The 18,711-nt window shown below is 37.8% G+C and overlaps 1 protein-coding gene across 1 annotated transcript; it reads right to left on the reverse strand.

The window, feature by feature from the left end:
- Positions 1-3,045: 3,045 nt before the first annotated feature.
- On the reverse strand, positions 3,046-16,675 carry LOC103389646 (electrogenic sodium bicarbonate cotransporter 4-like). The gene is given in 25 exon segments (XM_025062711.1): positions 3,046-4,175; positions 4,449-4,622; positions 4,707-4,775; positions 5,200-5,272; positions 5,373-5,551; positions 5,650-5,811; positions 6,059-6,172; positions 7,408-7,558; positions 7,560-7,591; positions 7,719-7,768; positions 8,067-8,166; positions 8,692-8,872; positions 8,954-9,087; positions 9,309-9,483; positions 9,933-10,055; positions 10,146-10,300; positions 10,574-10,661; positions 10,744-10,901; positions 11,908-11,963; positions 12,551-12,658; positions 12,859-13,014; positions 13,467-13,634; positions 13,755-13,877; positions 16,233-16,454; positions 16,605-16,675. Coding segments are annotated over 25 exon segments (3,204 nt in total). The 5' UTR covers positions 16,672-16,675; the 3' UTR covers positions 3,046-3,989.
- Between the last annotated feature and the right edge of the window lie 2,036 nt (positions 16,676-18,711).

The raw sequence follows: 18,711 nt of genomic DNA on the forward strand, positions 1-18,711 counted from the left end.
TTATGGATTTTTTCATGATGGCAAGGCACATTTTGGGCGATTTTTGAATTTTTTTTTAAAAAAAATTCATAATTTTTTAAAAAAAGTTCTTTTTTTTAAATTTTGTGTTTAGAAAAAAATGTTTTTTGAAAAAATGTTTTATAAAAAAACATTTTGGAAAAAAAATGTGACGTCCACCTCTAAGTGATCTCAAGAGACCTCAAAGTGAAGACCAAGCAACCTCCAGTTGATCTCAAGTGACCTCAAAGTGACGTCCAAGTGACCTCCAAGGACCTCCAGTGACCGTGTAAGTGCCTTTTTTTAAAATTTTTTTTTTTAAGAATTTTTTTTTTTTTGAAATTTTAGTTTTTTTTTAGAAATGTTTTTTATTTGGGAAAAATAAAAAAAAATGACGTACAAGTGACCTCAGAGTGAAGACCAAGCAACCTCCAGGTGATCTCAAGTGACGTCCAAGTGACCTAAGAGTGAAGACCAAGCAACCTCCAGGTGATCTCAAGTGACGTCCAAGTGACCTAAGAGTGAAGACCAAGCAACCTCCTGGTGATCTCAAGTGACGTCCAAGTGACCTAAGAGTGAAGACCAAGCAACCTCCAGGTGACCTCAAGTGACGTCCAAGTGACCTCAAAGTGACGTCCAAGTGACCTCAGAGTGAAGACCAAGCAACCTCCAGTTGATCTCAAGTGACCTCAAAGTGACGTCCAAGTGACCTAAGAGTGAAGACCAAGCAACCTCCAGTTGATCTCAAGTGACCTCAAAGCGACGTCCAAGTGACCTCAAAGTGACGTCCAAGTGACCTAAGAGTGAAGACCAAGCAACCTCCTGGTGATCTCAAGTGACGTCCAAGTGAACTCAGAGTGAAGACCAAGCAACCTCCAGGTGACCTCAAGTGACGTCCAAGTGACCTCAAAGTGACGTCCAAGTGAACTCAGAGTGAAGACCAAGCAACCTCCAGGTGATCTCAAGTGACGTCCAAGTGACCTAAGAGTGAAGACCAAGCAACCTCCTGGTGATCTCAAGTGACGTCCAAGTGACCTCAAAGTGACGTCCAAGTGACCTCCAAGGGACGTCTAAGTGACCTCTTTTGAAAAAAATTTTTTTCAACATTTTTGTTTTTAGAATTTTTTTTTTTTTAAATGTTTGAAAAAAACTTTTTTCTAAAAAAAATTTCAAAACCCTATTTTTTATGAAAAACGTGTAAAAACATTTTTTGAATTGTTTTTTAAAAAGATTTTTTTTTAAATGACAAAAAATGACCAAAAATGACAAAAAGTTCACATTTTGAGAAAAAATTGTATACACAAAAATTTCTAAAAATGTTCTCTATAAATGCTCTAATTTAATGAGAAATAAGAAAAATAATTTTACAAAATTGTTCTTCAAACTTTTTTACTTTTTGACCAAAAATGACACAAAAAGTTCACATTTTGACAGAAAATATTGTGGAACAAAAATTCTAAAAATCTTCTCTAAATGCCCTAATTTTGTGAAAAACATGTAAGAAAGGATATAATTTTTAAAAATAATTTTACAAAACATTTTTGTCACACTTTTGTAGTTTTTGATCAAAAATGACACAAAATGTTCACATTTTGACAGAAAATTTTATAAAAATAAATTTCAAAAAATATTCTCTAGATTCCCTAATTTGATGAGAAATATGCAGGAAGAAATACAATTTAAAAACATTATTTTACAAAAATGTTCATCTTGTTTTGTTGTTTTGGACCGAAAATGTAAAAAATGTTCAAAAAATTGTTTTCTAAAAGCCCTAATTTAATGAGAAAATTGCAGGAAAAGATAATTTTGAACTTTTTTTTTTTTTTTTACCAAAAAAAGTATATTTTTTCAGAATTTTAAACACAAAAATAGACATAGTTAAGTATTTTATTCTTCCTGTCGTGTTCGGGACAAATCTCACCGTGACCAGCTTTTAGTTTTTTTTACCATAGTCCATTGAGGGAATTATATGGGAGATGATAAACCTGGAGGGGAAGCTTGTGTTTGGGGACACCCGGAGTAGACGTGGTGCACCTTCAAGCCTATGTAGGTCTGTTGATTCTAGTGGGAGTATATCGCTCAAACAATGATGCTACAAAACGTCTATGGGATGCAGAGTCTGGCATGCATGCATGCATACATGCATACATTTAAGGATTATACAAGTTGCTTCCTTAACCACCAAGCCACCACTGCCCCCAGAAAATCTAGAATACAGATAAAAATGCAAACATCTGAAGATCTAAGCTGATGCTTGTGATAGAAAGGCTGAGTCAAAAGTAAAATAAATTTTTGATTTTTTTATTTTCAAAGGATATTTTATTTACTGTCACCAGAAACTAGATCTAAACACAAGTGCATGGTTTAGCGGTGAAGTAAAATTAGGGTACCCACAATTACAAGTCGGTAAGGCTAGGGTTTTACAGGGGTTGGGTCAATGTTTTAAGGAGTCTACAAGTTCCATCAGAATCTTCACAGGTGGGGGGGGGGGCAGAGCTGCACGGCTGCGTGACAAAAAGAGGGCGGTGTCAGCTTGCAGTACTACTGGTGACACTTAAGGTAACCTGAGAAGAGGCGAGGGGAGATGCAGTGTATTCCATGCAAAATAGACAAGACTTAATTTCCTTAAAATACTCAGATGGACAATTGGATGCATATTCTATTTGTACTAAAATGACAAATGTTGTTTGTTTTTTTTTTTAACCATAAACCATATATCTGCAATGACTCAAAGAAGGCAAAACCAAAGACTTGTTTCAGGAGATATTTTATATTACCCAAAGCATAGACTAAACTACATATAGCCATGTACATCCTTACATACAGTAGGTGTCACGATACACACATTATATACTACACTATAAATCATCAAATCACATCACTATTAAGCAATATTTTTTATATCTGTTTATATAAGAACTGGTTTTAAAGATGTATGACTCTATCATATCTGGATCTAGATTATTTTTGAAACAGTATCTAGATCCCAAATGAATTTTAAGTTTTATACATTCAATAATTAAATCTGAAAAAAACATTGGGTAGACGACCTGGTTTTAATATAATCAAGGTATTAATAATTAAATAATACATTTATTTTAGGCTATTTTCAGGTACAAATCTATGGCCTTGAACTGTGGAAATCTCTATTAGATTTATCAGAAGGAATACATGATAGTGATTTATTTTTCAACTGATACCAATAATCAATCTTTATCTGGTCCTCACTTATACAATAAACAAAAAAATATTATATTATATTATAAAAAAGAAAACATCTAGCGTCTGGATGATCGACTCTGTGTAGAAACAACTCTGCACTCGTTGGTAAATTTATCAGCTCAAACAACATCATTTATGCTGTTAAAAATGACCAGAATATTGACAGATAATCTGTCAGATCAGGTATCATCCTGCATTCCTACATCTAATCTGAATCCCTACTTCTAATCTGAATAACTGTGTTCACACTGATAACCAAGAGCAACACTGGAGAGTGGACAAACCCAAGGAGATACCTTAAAGACACAGAAGGACGTAACAGGAGGGACATGTCAGGGACAAGAAGACAGTAGTGAGGGTGCCTTGTCAGCAACACTGTGGGACAGAGTGGAGAAACATACATACAGTATTAGTCAGAGAACAGACCCAGGATCAGAGTAGTGAGACATGTTAAAAAATCAACAACATGTATTCTTTACTTTTAGGAACGTTCTTCAACAACACTCTGTTCATGTCACTTTTTATCCACAAAAAAAACTAAGATCTGAGTAAGTATGAAAAAACATTCACCAAGTCACAGGTAATCTAGTTTTGGGCTAGATCTAAGGGGTTCCTGTGCCAGAAGTGGCACAGTGAGCTTCTCCCTGACTCAGTCTGCTGTAGCAGTGTTAGAACATGTCTGTCAAACTGCTAATTTTTATTAACAATTGCAATGTTAAATTCCCTGAACTGAAATTATTTGAAAAAAAAAACTAAGTGCAATCTAAAAGTCATATTGTCCTCACCTCCTCATCGCTCTCTGGCTCTGCTGTCTTCTTCTCTTTCTTGGTCTTCTTCTTCTTCTCATCCTCCTTCTTCTTTTGCTCTTTGTCAGGAAGAATGTCATCCAACCAGGCCAGATCATGCTGCGAGAACATCAGATCCAGCAGTTTGCGTACTACCATCAGACCCAGGATCTGTGAAAAATATTTTAAGGTAGCTATTAACATAATCTTTCACTTGAATTTTACGGGACAGTACATGAGTGGACGATGCTGTTGCAGTGTTAATGTCCCAGTGGCCAATGTTTGAGCATCAGCCTCCAACAAGCCATCTCTAAGGCAGAGTCAGTCGACGCTCATGGTAGTCAAGGGAAGTGGTGATGGGAAGGACTAAGGCCGTTTGTACATCACAGCCTCTGCAACCTGGACCAACAAAGTCTTAAAAAAATAATCAAAAAGTAGGCTCACCATGACGGGGAAGATGATGGCCAGGAATGTGGACTTGAGGATCCACAAAACTGCAAGACATACTATCTGGACAAGTGTGAAAAGATGGACGCGTCTCAGAGGTACGTGTCGCAAAAAAGAGAAGTCTGGCTGGTGTTTGGCTGGCATCAGGTACAGCTTGATACGGTCCCAAAACTATGAATAAAAAAAAGAAAGTGCTGACTAATTGAATATCACCTTAAATGTTGTCAGTGAGCTTGAGTTAAATAGTACGATTACCTGGATACCATTTAGTGAGGCAACCCCCATGTAAAGAAACACTCCGTACAGGACTGGCATAGGAATGTACTGCATATGAGAAGAACATCAAACATTATGATTATACTGTATATGGATGAAGAACACAAGTAACACTGACTATATATATATTTATATATATGATATATAGGATGTTGCGATTCCTTCCTTGAAAATCTCAACCGCTCATATATTTAAGTGACCTTTTTAATTTTAAAATTCAAACAAAACTGAGTAATTGCCTATTATAAATGACAAATTTTACATACAATAGTGAACGGGATTATATTGAATTACCACTGATGAGTAAATGAAAACCGAATTATTTTTAAAAGAGAAAATATATATATAAAAAATATATACATATATATTTTTTTAAAGTACCTGTTGGGAATCTTTGATGTGAGCATCATGATTGTTGGGAAATTTATACAATTACATTAATAAAAAAAAAAACGTAAAATGAGTCACAGACCTTTAGGACAGGAGCGAGGAAGACAGAGAGTCCAGTGAGAACAAACACCAGTGTTCCAGTCAACCTCTGCTCCCTGCACACCAACAACACTGTGTTATTTCAACACTGCACACATGTAGAGTTTTTTTAGAAGACAACACTCATGACCTCTCAGCATATCAGGAGGATCAGACCTGACTCCTAAGAACTGAGGCTGTTCTCCAGGGGCGCTGCACTCACTCTCCATCTTCAACGATTCGATGTGAGCGATAGAGATGACGGTCGCGGCGACGTACCAGGGTAGGCCCATGAAGGAGCACGCAGCCATCAGTACACCCACCCAAAAAAGGTCCAGGTGGTAACCGCAGCTTTTCTGTGGGTGGATACAAAGACAGGAAGTGAAAACTCTCATGGGTTTAATCATTTTATCACTGCTTAAATGTCTTGGTGCCTTGGCGTTGGCCTGCAGACCTTTAGCTTGTTTTCTTTACGATTAACGATGACAGCGCTGATTTGCTGATCCATAAAGATGAGGATGGTGACAAGAAGAGCGGGCACAAAGGTGGCCAAGTACCACCACCAAGGGTTCTTACCGAACGGCATCACCAACCAACCACGGTCTGGACGTGTGGGCTGTGGCGTACAATACACACACACACACACAAGTCAACAAACACAGACTTGGAATAAAAAGGAAAATACATAAAAACATACAATATCATTTACTTATATATTCATTTTTTAATTAAAGTAGGAGGCAAATTAAAAGTTTAAATCATTGTTGAACTTAAGTTAAAGACACCAAGACACTGACTATATGAAAACCTGAAGCAAACAGGCACTCAGTAACACACACAAGATTTGGTGACAGATCAAATACCTTGAACTCAGTGGGAACGATTAGTTTTGGCGTGTCTAACCCCATCAACATGTCCAGACCCACAAAGGACATGATTGACATAAAGATGGCAAAATCACTGATTAGCTTCCTCAGCTACTCATCCATCCAGTGTACACATGCACATCGATAGAAAGAAATTACAAAAAAGGGGGTGAGGAATGACAGTCAGAAGAAAAGACAAGAGAAAAGAGGAGAAAGATTAAAAGACTCATCGATACATTAATAGTTTCTCATTAAAAAATAATTAAAATATAAACTTTCTAAGTGAAGAACTGAGTCTGGACGGGGGGCTGGGGGGGGACATGGTTAAGGTGTGTATAAAGGGGTGAACCTTGATCTCTGTGGGGACATGCAGTTTGGGTGTATCCAACTCTAACAGGAAATCCAATCCACAGAAGAGCAGGATGGAAATGATGATGGCAAAGTCACTGACGAGGGATCGAAGCTGGAGCACATTAGAGGAGAAGACAGTTGGGTTCAGTTCTGAAGGTTTGGAGGATGGAGATCTGGATAAATGTGTAGGAACATGTGTACTTGGCTGCTGAAATACATGCATGTTACTAGGAATTGTCAGGGTGGGCAATGTTTATCTAAATTAGTTTCAAAATACAGTGGGATCAAAATTCACATTCAGCTTTTTATTTCAAAAACTATTTACATTGTTAACACTGTAGTCCCTTCAAACTACTACTCTAATTCATCTAAGGAAATACATTTACAAGTTATGTAATACTGTAGGTCCGCGCCCCCAATAGGGGATCACTTTGGGAACCACAAGGCTATAACAAAAAAACTGTAAACATCTACATTCTTTGGTCTTTTTGCTGACGTCACGGTTTACTAGCGGGTCACAACCAACGTTTCTAGGCGCATACTGCCACCTACTGTACAAGAGTGTAGACTACGACTAGTGACAAAGAATAGCCTCCTCTTCACGTATTGTGTCACGATACATTTTCATGCGAATCGTTACACATTTGTATCGATATTTCATTGATTCATTAAGCATCGTTATATCACTAATAAAAACTGGAAAATCTAATCTGACTCCTACACTGGGAGTCAGATTAGATTTTCCAGGAAGAGGGGAAGCATGTGTTTGGGGGACACATGGAGAGAAGCAGACCTAGTAGACCTTCAAGCCTACGTAGGTAGGTTGATTCTAGCTGGAGTATATTGCTCTAACCATGAGGCTACAAAAAGTCTATGGGATGCAGAGTCTGGCGGGCCTATATTCCCATTTTCATATTATATTACAAAAAATAAAATCCAAATGTACGGACTTTGGGTAGTGGAGAGAGGTTCTATTGAGAGCCTCAGTGTCATACCTTTGTTGGAAAGTAGTGGCTGGACTTGAACTTCTTCAGAGACACGGTCATAGAGTAGGTCCCAAAAAACAGGATGAAGGACATGAGCGCCAGGTCAGGAACATACTTACAGGCGCTCCCCACCAAGGACCCGCCGCACTGGACACACTCTCAGCTGATTCCAGTCCAGGTCTGTCAAGTTAAACTGCAGAGACAAGGACATGGTGGAGGAACTTTATCATAGTATACAAAGCTTAAACAATTAGACCATTAAATGGACAATCTACAATTATTTGGCTCTAGTGTCAAAAACCAGAGAGTCAGTCACTGACCAGCAGAGTCATGTTGTCGTCGCCTAGAGGAGCTGAAAGGTTTAGGCCAAGTTCTAATGAAACATGAAAAGGAAAGAAACACAGAAATGCAGGAGTCACACCAAGGGTAGAACATTCATGTTTCTGTACAAGTGGGGTTTTTTTGTTTGTTTGTTTTTTAAACTACACAATGATACTCACATTTCAACAGCCAGGAGTAAGATAGAATAAAAAAAAAATCCAACAGTAAATCGTCAACACTTAAATCAAGTCATTTTACATAGACATTTAGATTGTAAACAGCAGTTTGATATTTATTTTCAATATTTGAAGTAATTAAGTCAAAGTTATTTGTTAGTTATCGGTTATTAGACTCACCCTGATCTGGAGGGAGGCATTCACATTTGTACGCAGTCACATAATCAGGCTTAAAGCCACGGTTGATTGGGTAATAGTTAAATGCTCCCACCTACAGTGTAGAGGGAAAAACATTTAACATTTAAACGTTGGTACACTGGTGCTGCTCAGTAGCACATGTCACAGGACATTTACTGCCAACCTTCCTCGGATCAGTGTTGTTTCATTACTGGTCAGAGTAATTGAACTAAGTCATGCAGAAAAATAATGTTTTCCTGTAATTTAAAAAATAATTGAGGATTTTCTTTTCATCACCTAATGTTAAAGCCTACTAACTTCTGTTACCTCTTTATTTAAAAGAGTTGATTACAGCGGAAGACTTCATGTTTACAGAATGTTTTGGTAACATATGGAAGTAGTATTTCTGCTGATTTAATCATAGTTTGACAAGAAGTATTTTCCATTCATAAAACTTTATAATCAACTTCATAAATCAACATGTATCATTCTGTATTACATAAAGGATTTGACGATTCCAATATTTCCATCTAGCCTACAAATAGGGCAGCCGGAATTAATTTGGTGTCAGCAACTGCCAACCACAAATGCTAACACGTCATCTATTTTCGTCACTCACCATCTTCTTGATGGCATCGGAGATGAATATGAAGGAGATGAGGCTGGAGAAACCCTCCTCTGTGAAGCGGGTCATGTACTTGATGATGTAACTGGCGTCTGTCAGCACCAACACGAAACACTGCAGACATGAATGAAGGCCAATCCACAGACGCAGCTCCATGTAGTCAATCTTACTGCTCCTGTTGAAATGCAGCGTGTTAAACTGAAATATCTCTTCTCCCTGTGGCTGTAAACAAGTGTGCGGGTGTCACATGTCGTACTTGCTGAATTCATAAAGCAGTTTCTCAAAAATAAGAATGGGTCCAGTCGAACTGAGGATGATGAGAGGCTGTCCACCAAAGAGACAGAAGACAGTTCCTGCTAATGCAGTGCCCAGGAAACTCTCCATCACCCCCTGACAGACAGACAGACAAGGGAGAAACAGAGAAAGAGCCTCCTTCAACAACAACATCACGTTCTACACCTAGAGAGGGATCAACACACTATTGCAAATCAATTAGCAGTTTGATTGCCAGGCTGATGTTCTATCACTATTTCACTGTTTTATAAACACTGAAAGTAAACTGTTGAACCAGATGTAAAACATCCAAACTCAGAGGGATGGATCAAGAGGACCTGGTAATTGTCAGTGGCATCTCCCAGCAGTCCCCCAAAGGTGATGGCATTGGTGATGCAGCCCAGGTAGATGAAGAGCACAGCGGAGATGGACTGAATATGGAAGCCATCATAGATATCACTGCAATACCACGGAATCTTCCTTTTAATGTCTAACCATAAACCACCGCCAATCCTGTAATTGGAATGAAAGAGATACAAGAACATGTCATAACCTGTTTGTAGCTACTCTTCCTGTTTTTTAACAGGAAATAATCTTTTTTTTCATACATAGATTCCCATTCCTGCAGTATGTTCCAAAGGTGGATGACATTTTCTCCCAGGGGAACACAGGGATCATGACAGAGGAAGTGAAACCTGTCCCATATATGACAGAACATTACATTTAAATAAAGTGTCAGTGAAATGATTTTATTGTGAATATGCTGAAGGTGGAGAATGTAGAAAATATTAAATGTGTGCGGTGTTCATTTCATAGACTTAATTATGTATGACTAAATGAGAATTGTAATAATTATTGATGGTGACTTGAATTCAAAGCTCTTTTTATGCTTTAGGCCTAAACCAAACTGCAGCTGGAGACGATAAAACAGGTGTGTTGTATCATCTCCAGGACTCTCGTACCTCCCAGTGAATTTCAGCTCCTCTCCAAGCTCATGTGGAGCAGGGAGGTCTTCATCATCTCCTCCAGCTCCACTCGCTGAGCCATTCATCTGACTCAGCTCATTTAGATTCAGCACTGACTTTCTGAGATGGAGACCAGGAGGGAAAATATTTGGTTAATACACAGCAGCCTCTAAATATGCAGTCTTTTTAAAAAAAACAAAACAAACAAACCTCATTTCAGCTGAAGGAACTTTCTTGGGGGGTTCAATGCGTATCTTGGGGTCCCATTCTCCGGGGGGCAGAACAATGACCTCATCCAAGAACTCATCAACACCTGCAATTAGGTCATTGCGGTCTCGTGCTTTGTAGGCAACATCACTGAACAGCTAACCACAAAGAGTAAAGAAAGAAAATATCATCTTCACTGGATTTGAATGGTCATCAATGCTATTAGAAATTATTTGTCATGTTTTTGTGACACTTCTAGAGTTTAATGCCACAGAGGAAGAACAGGACAGAACCAGGCCTGAAGGTCAGCTGGAGCAACTGTCCTCAGTGTGCTTCACAAAAATGATTGTGTTAGACCTGAAACAATAGTCCCTCTCAGTGGCCCACTATGTTTTCCTGCTCTAGGCTGTGATTAAATGATGTTCACTCACATCATCCACCATGAGTGTAGCGATGGCCCTGCCAATTTCATTGTAGGACTTGGTTTTCCCTGGAGGACCGAGGAGGATGAAAAGAAACCTGCCAGGACACAAGTGTGAAAAATACTGAACTATCTAAACATACTGATAGTGGGCATGGGTGTGTGTGTGTGTGTGTGTACCTGGTTGGTACAGGGACCTCAGTGAGGCCCCCCAGTGTCGTGGCCTCAGCCAAACGCACAAAGGAGACGAAAGGCTTGTCAAGAAAGTCCACTTCACCAATCAGGACATTGGAAGCCTCGGCATCACGAGGGATCTTCTTCATGAACTTGTTCTTCAACTAAAACAAAAAGAAAAACTGTTGTACAGTCATCTCATCCAGTTCCATCTTGTCTCACCTCATTTTAAAATATTTGGAATAAAGTTTTAGCAATGCAATTTTAAAACTGTTTCATGTTAAATACTTAAAAGCATTTGCAATGTTATTGTATAATTTATAAAATGACAGTAAAAACAGACAGCAACGCATGCACATCAATAAAGTAACTTGCAGTTTAAACCTCACTCATTACTATTATTAAGTCTTTATTAACTCTTAAAATTTTTAAAACATGGATACAAGAAATCAGACACAGAAATGAGTTGCAGTGATTTAATATTTGCTAATAATGTTTCCTTGTATTTTAAAATCCTTTTCCAAACTATCTGCAGGTCCACATACCCATAAGGATTAGTCTCAGAGATGTAATAATGTGATTGAGGTTGACTGACCACATGACTTCAAACCACTCTCAGAGTCAAATTCAAAACAAACCTAAAAAGCTGAACAAATGATGGAATTTCAAAGGTTCGTCATGTGATGAAAAAAAAAAACAGGCCCAGATTAGGAGTATTAGTTTTTGCTATTTCACCGCAAAGGTTTCTATTTTTTTTTTAGGCAAATCAGGCAGGTTTTAGTACAAAATATTAAGAGGTTACATGTCTAGTCACAATGAAGTTGTTTGACCTCTTTGGGTTTGACATTGTTGGCTGGAATTTTTTATTAATATTAAATAAAATTTTAAACTGAGTTTTGAGTATTTTTTTTCCCGATGTGCAAAATTGTTAATATCCAGGAGAGATTTAAAGATAGACAAATTTAGTTTTTGAAACTTTCTTTTCTTACTTTTAAGTCCATCTTGAAATTTATTTCTAAAACCAAACAATAACATTACAGGGTAATAGCTGCACAGAAGTAAAATTTAGGAAATCCTTCATCAGGAAGTGAGAGTGACTGAGAGCAGAAAATAATGGGATTTGAATATAAGTATAACCGTAGGATTTCTGAGAGCAGAGGCCATTTTTACCTGATCTGAACTCAGTGTTCCAGAAATGTCATTCATGCTCTGGCTCTGGGCATGATCTGAAAACACATTTTTATTTGATTGAAGTTGAAATACACATACAAATTAATATTTTCTTCAATAATAATGAAACATTTACATGATATGCTCTAAAGATTCACAATTATAAAATATATTTTAATAACCCAATTTTCACCGTATTTATTTTAAAGCAAATTTGGAATATGATAAAATAAAAATAAAAAAAAGAAAGAAAGAATCAAAACAAAGGGCATAGTTTGAAAAAAGTTTCTTTCTGAAAAGTTGGACTAGAATTAGTAGGACTAGTGTTGTGATGGTGTTGATCACACCATCACCAAGGTCAAAAATGGGCACCCTCTAGTGGTATGCTGGTGAAAATTTATTCTAAACTGTATTGAATTATGTTGGCATATATACAATAGGATTCAATTTATATATAAATAACAAAGAAATTCTCCTCTTACTTACTCCTAAATACTTTTTGTGGTGGTACATGATGTAGACCTTAAGAACAACTGTAGGAGCCACGTGATGCGTTTGTGTTTATTATGAGTGGAATATGTTTTGCATTAAATGGAATGTGACAGTAACCAGAGTTACTGTGTATGTGTGCAGTTAGACTCACACAGGCGGCCAAGGCTGCTCGACTGCCGAGAGTGTAGGTCCTCTGTGGAGCGGTGGATCCCAGAGGCAGAGCTAATGCTACGACTCAGATTTACCTGAGGACTACGGCCTGATAGAACAGCAGCAGGAGGAGACGCAGGAAAACAGGCAACGGAGAACAAGTGATTATTAGAAGAAAGAAACAATGAAAGAAACAAACAAAGAAAGAAAGTAAGCTGATAGTTTTCAGCAAAATGGAAAAGTGTTAGTAAGCCTTGATTGATTACTGATTAGTAATAAATAAGGTGTGCAAAGACACAACAGACTTACTAGAAGTAGGGTTTGAGGACTTCCCGATGTCTGCTAGCGAACGGTGGATTGGTTTCTTTGTCTGATGTCGATGTCTCCTCAGCAGCACAAAAATGATCTTCTCTTTTAGATCAGGAGAAATGCAACCATCTGTGACCTGCTGCTCCACAATCTCATCTGCACAGGACATTACACAGGATTTATATTAGCACAGAATTGTACATGTGGTATTCAACGTACACATGACAAATTCAAGGGTCACTGGCCTCAGATCATGTTCATAGTTTCGTGTTTGGTGGTATTTGGAGTGAAGTTTATGGTGATATTTGTTATTGTATTAGGAGTCTGACAGTATCTCATTAACGCCAACAGCTGGCTAAAAATGATTCACATTTACATATAGTAGTTGTGATATTCTGTAGCCATGCAAGGGAAAGGAAAACATAATTTACAACTGGGCGACAGAGCAGCTACCAACACTGTAATGTGTTAACATTTTTTAACTAGTTTAAGCTTTAGCTCTTTACTGAGTTGCACAGTAATGCTCTGGATTATTGACTCCGATCATGGCTGTGAACACAGATTGATTTCTCTAACAAACACAGAAGTGATGTGTTGTTGTGACTCACCCACTATCTGTGGCAGTGAATACCCCTCCAGGTCCAGGAGAATACTTCCTGTCTGCAGGCAGGTTCTCAGCTCAAACAGGCTGTGAAGGGTCAGTGTGGAGACGTGCGGCTTGCTCCATCTTTCTCCGCCCTCCTCCACTTTCTCCTCAAACTTCACCCACCTGCAGGGGGAAAAGGAGGAAGAGGAGAAGAAAAAGAAGTGCAGCTTTTAAATATATGTGTCATGAGACTGATATTTCCCCAGGATTGAGTTATGATACTCCACACAAATATAAACATGTCTCACACACGCTTTCCACTCTAATTCTCCACCCTCCTGTTGCAGTGTGTCCATTTCAGTGAATAAGGTTGGTGTAGGAGTACTGTCATCCTCTCCCAGTAGGTGACGCAGTCGTTCTGCTGCAGGAGGCACTACAGAGAGATCGAACAATACAGGCAGTATAATACAGCTCATGTCAGTTTATATCATATTAATGTCTACGCTGCCACTCTGTAGCTAAGTGCGTTCAAAGAGCCCATTTTGCGATCATGTGCAATACTGACACAATTTTGGTTTAAAAATATATTTTTTAATTTAAAATACAATATTACCAAAACGTTGCTTTACATTACATTAACAGTCTGTAAAGTTTTCATATGATGACAACTTAAATAATCTGAGAGCTGTTCACCAAACAAACTTAATAAACTTAATAATAATAATACTCGTAAAGCTGTGTTCTCTGAGTTTGTGAATCAGACCAACTGTTTCAGTAAAACTAACACACATCATGTTTAATTAAATCTTTTTACCCTTTAACTCAGGGGCTGGTTATCAGTAATCAATTGGCCGTCAACCTCTTCTGCATTTACCGTTAGCAAATCAATCTCTATTAGCATTTCAGCCTGTAGGGTGCGCTCCACACTGTGCAGTTGTATGTCTGACACTGTGTTTTCTGTCCTTCCAACAACAGGGAAAAGTCAATACAGGAAACAGTCAAAGATGGGATTGTTTCCAGTGGTGTCATCAACCATCACATTGCTAATCCTAATCCTAATCACATCCATCCATCCATGTACGTGTGTATGATTATTTAAATCTATGACCAGGATGCAGTATAACGAAAAGTCGACCATGTGACCAGGCAGTGTTTTTTTCCATGACTACGTCTGGTCTGTCACATCATGGCAGGTCAAATTAGGACATGGCGCTTAGTCTAAATATGTATCTATATATATATTTATAAATACACATATTTAATTTTACTTAAAATGTATTTATTTATTTATATAAAATGTATTATAATAATAAACTTATGTTCTCATTATACAAACTATGCAATGATGATGATATACATTTTCATTTACTTCTCAGGTCATGTAGCATTTTCACCAGGCATTCCTCAATTACATTTGAAAGTTTTAATCCCATTTATAGTCAAAATGGACTACACTGACGACTCTCTTCCACACGTCAGTAAACACCTGGGTGCGGATCACGTCTGGTCCTGAACTCTCTGAAAGTCTCAGGGCCATAGAACCATGTTAGCTTTTTACATCAATTCACCTGTCACACAGCAAACAAACGACCACAGCCGTGTCCTGTTAATGTGAGGAGCTGAGCACACATTCAGGTTAAGTACCAATAACGTAATGCAACACTGACTGACACCAACCTCTTCAGGCAATTTTGGGTTCCATTAGTTACCTATTTTAGAGTCTGGAGTCCAGGGGGAGACCATGGTTAAGGGGTTTGACACCCCAGGGTCCTGCATGTCCCTTAATCCACTGACCAAACGGTGATGCTGGTAAGGGATCCTAGTTCTGGCCGTACCCAGGGAAAAAAACAATCGCCTCTAGTTTTAGTCCCGACCTAAGGTTGAGAGCCCTTGCTTCATGTCTCTTTGCATCGCACCACAAAAACTTTTGAGTTACTTTGGCGTCCTGCTGATATCAATCCACAGTCAGTGTTAGAATTCTGATCTTTCATGGACGCTTCAGGTACGTGTGGTCATTCTAGAGCAGACCTGAGTTGTTCAGTCAGTCTAATTCCTCTAAGCAGTTGGATTTCTGCTGCTGAAATCTCCAGAGCAGCGGAAACCAAAGGCTTTTAAGAGGGTTGAAACACAACACAGGGTTCTTGAGCACTCTCTACGCAGAATGTTGCAACAGCAGCAGCACAGCTATGACCATCTTAGACAAATTAATTCTGATAGGATGTCTGCAAACAGCCTTCTCTGATCTCATGTTTCTTTTCTACACAGCACACATAAATCCAGTCTCAGAAAGATAAAAAATCCAGCTCTCAGTGCAGACATGTTCACACACACAAAGCTTCACAAAGAAGTTCCTGAGCTTTAATCAGCTTACAGGCTTCAGACTTCACGGCCCCTTAGGAACAGGAACAATGCTGCAAAATATTTTTCCCATACAGTACATTCACGCACCAGTAGCCTTGACTCCAGCACATAGTCTTATCACAGGCAGCTCATTAAGCTAGTATCTCACTGGGCCATGGGTGGTTACAATTAGTTTTAGACAAACAAAACTGCAAAAAGTCCAAATTAGCAAAACTTGAAATGTTAAAATGATTGAGCTATTATTTTTACTTTTCAGTTTCACTTGAGATGCATTTGACAGCCATGGAGTAAACAGAAAGTGATTGAATTATTAGGTAGGATGGTAGGATGGATGGATGGATGGATGGATGGATGGATGGATTCTCAGAATATACCAGTTATTATTACAGACATAACAGTGGATGGAGGCATATTTAGATTTGCTGACCTGTGGGGTCAGTGTGCTCCTGACACTGTGTACTCCCCTGCTCATCATCTTCATATTGCCCTTCTTCATCATAGTAATAGCCTCTGTGTCCATGTTCATGATGGGTGTGTTGGCCATAATGCATGTGTCTTGTGCTATGGTCGCCATCACTGGCACAGGAGTGGTGTCTACGCCTTTTACGTCTGTGGGAGACCGGGACTCCAACAGAAAGATGCTGACTCTCTGAAACAGAGAGAGAGAGTGTGAGAGATGACCATGTATACAGTACTACAATGAGGGGTAAAGCCTACAGTATTTTGAGTTTAATATTGTAGTATGATCATGAATGTTTCAACATTCCCAAACAAAGGTCATAGCACAGTCTGGTCTTACCGTCATCATTAGCTTGACATTGATGATGACCTCTGTTCCTTCTTCTCTGCCGCTCATGATGATTCATTCTGAAGGAAGGAAAAAGGAAAATATTTATATATAAATTAAATATATATATATATACATATAGAGAGAGAGAGAGAGAGAGAGAGAGAGAGAGAGAGAAAGAGTTGTAGTTGAAACTAATGAAAATCAATACAAACAAACTGTGCAGTGACATGTCAGTGTTAAAGGCACCCTTTCACCACTGTGCTGATTCTTGATTTGTGTCACTGTGGCCAGTTGGACCACATGTCAGTGCATGTGCTCTGCACTTCGAGCTGATCGAAGAATAGGGAGAGGAAAACTCAATGTAAAACCCCAGCAGTTCTGTACAGCACAGCTGAAACTCCAGCCTGTATAACAGGGCCACACACTGAGAACAGCATTGGTTTGTGTCTATTAATGTAGTTCCACAATTCACAAACAATGAATTTAAGTTTTACTCATAAAATAAATTGTACAAGTCATGTCTTTATGTAAATTGGAAATACAATATCACAAAATGAATTATTAAAGAGAGGAAATGTAGCAACTAAGCACTTTTTACACCAACTCCACTGTGGTCTACTACACAACCTTAAGATTCACCATCAGAACAATGTTATACTTATAATTTAATTTAATTTAATACTACTTTCATCCTAAGTTTTTTTACTAATTTACCAAATAAAAACATAATTAATTTTGACAATAACAAAGATTTACAGCTTGCATTATTCCTTACATACAAATAAAATATCTTTGAAAACATGGTAAAGCTATTAGCATTGAGCCGAGTTGGCATAACTGGGGATGGGTTATGGCCACTTCCTAAGGTACTTTTTATTTTTCTATAAAAAGTTTAATACTATTATATTAAATTTGAAATGTACTTGTTGAATACATTACATTATACATTTGAAATGTACTTGTTGACCTCTTCATGCAACAGTGACGATGTAGGTTTCCCTAGTATGAAACCAATTGTTGAAGTTTTGGAGGCAGATCAATAGACGTCATTACTGATCCCTCACCAGACTCTGAAGTCTGACCAGTGAGTGTGAAGGACAATAACACAAGTTCAGTCATGCACGCACATACACACACTCACACAAACACATTCAGTATGTGATCTAATTTTGGTTTTCCATAATATTTGTCAGACTTACTCTGCTCTGCCTTTTATTGTTAATATACAGTATATATACGGTATATACACATATATGTATGTATATAGCACCATTTTCTCCCAATTGTGTTTTTTAGGGTTTTCTCTAAAAATCATGATAATGACCCAATAACATACTGTAAAATATGATTTTTTTTATTATTTATTATTCTTAAAAAAATTAAACGCTATTTAAGTTGCATGTACTACTAAGAAAATTAGTATTAATTAAAAATGTAGGAAATGTGTCAAACTTTGTGCCTTTCAAAAGTTAAATAGTATTCTGAAATTATGTACCGTATGTAAGATTTTGCTTATAATATATTAAGAATAGATATTTAAACAATTTAAAGAAGATTCTACACTTCAGTTTAACATCCCTTAATATTTTGTTCATCCTGGTTACCTGGGTAAAAGTGATGTAATGATGGCTTACCTGTAGAAACAGATACAGCTGAGAACAGAAATATCAGAGTCCACCAAAGGTTAGTTAGTTAGTCTGAGGTGAAGCTGTAGGTACTGTGGTTGATCCCTGGTACAAACCTGTAAGTGAACGAGACAAAGGCATCAACAAACTGAGTGGCTCGCAGTGGCTACACTCTGATTATTGGACTGTGTGTGCGTGGCAGTGTGCATGTTTAGTTGTTTATTTATTTTAACACAGTTCAGTTCAAAACTGACAGACTTGAATAATCCAGTGGTAAAATAAAATTAACAAGGTGTGAAATAAAGTCCATCTTTAAAGTGCAACATGATTTTGCTTTTTTTTGTCTCATTTTTGGGTTTATGTAGGGTAATTTAGGTGAAAGCTGTTCTGAAAAAATAAAATAACATGATTTCATTATTATTGTATATATTATTATAATATATATGATATAAGGAGCCCCATTATTTTTCCCCCATGTCCCTTTAGGGCCT

Source organism: Cynoglossus semilaevis, chromosome 14 (assembly GCF_000523025.1).
Source record: "Cynoglossus semilaevis isolate Cse_v1.0 chromosome 14, Cse_v1.0, whole genome shotgun sequence".
NCBI classification, from domain to species: domain Eukaryota; kingdom Metazoa; phylum Chordata; class Actinopteri; order Pleuronectiformes; family Cynoglossidae; genus Cynoglossus; species Cynoglossus semilaevis.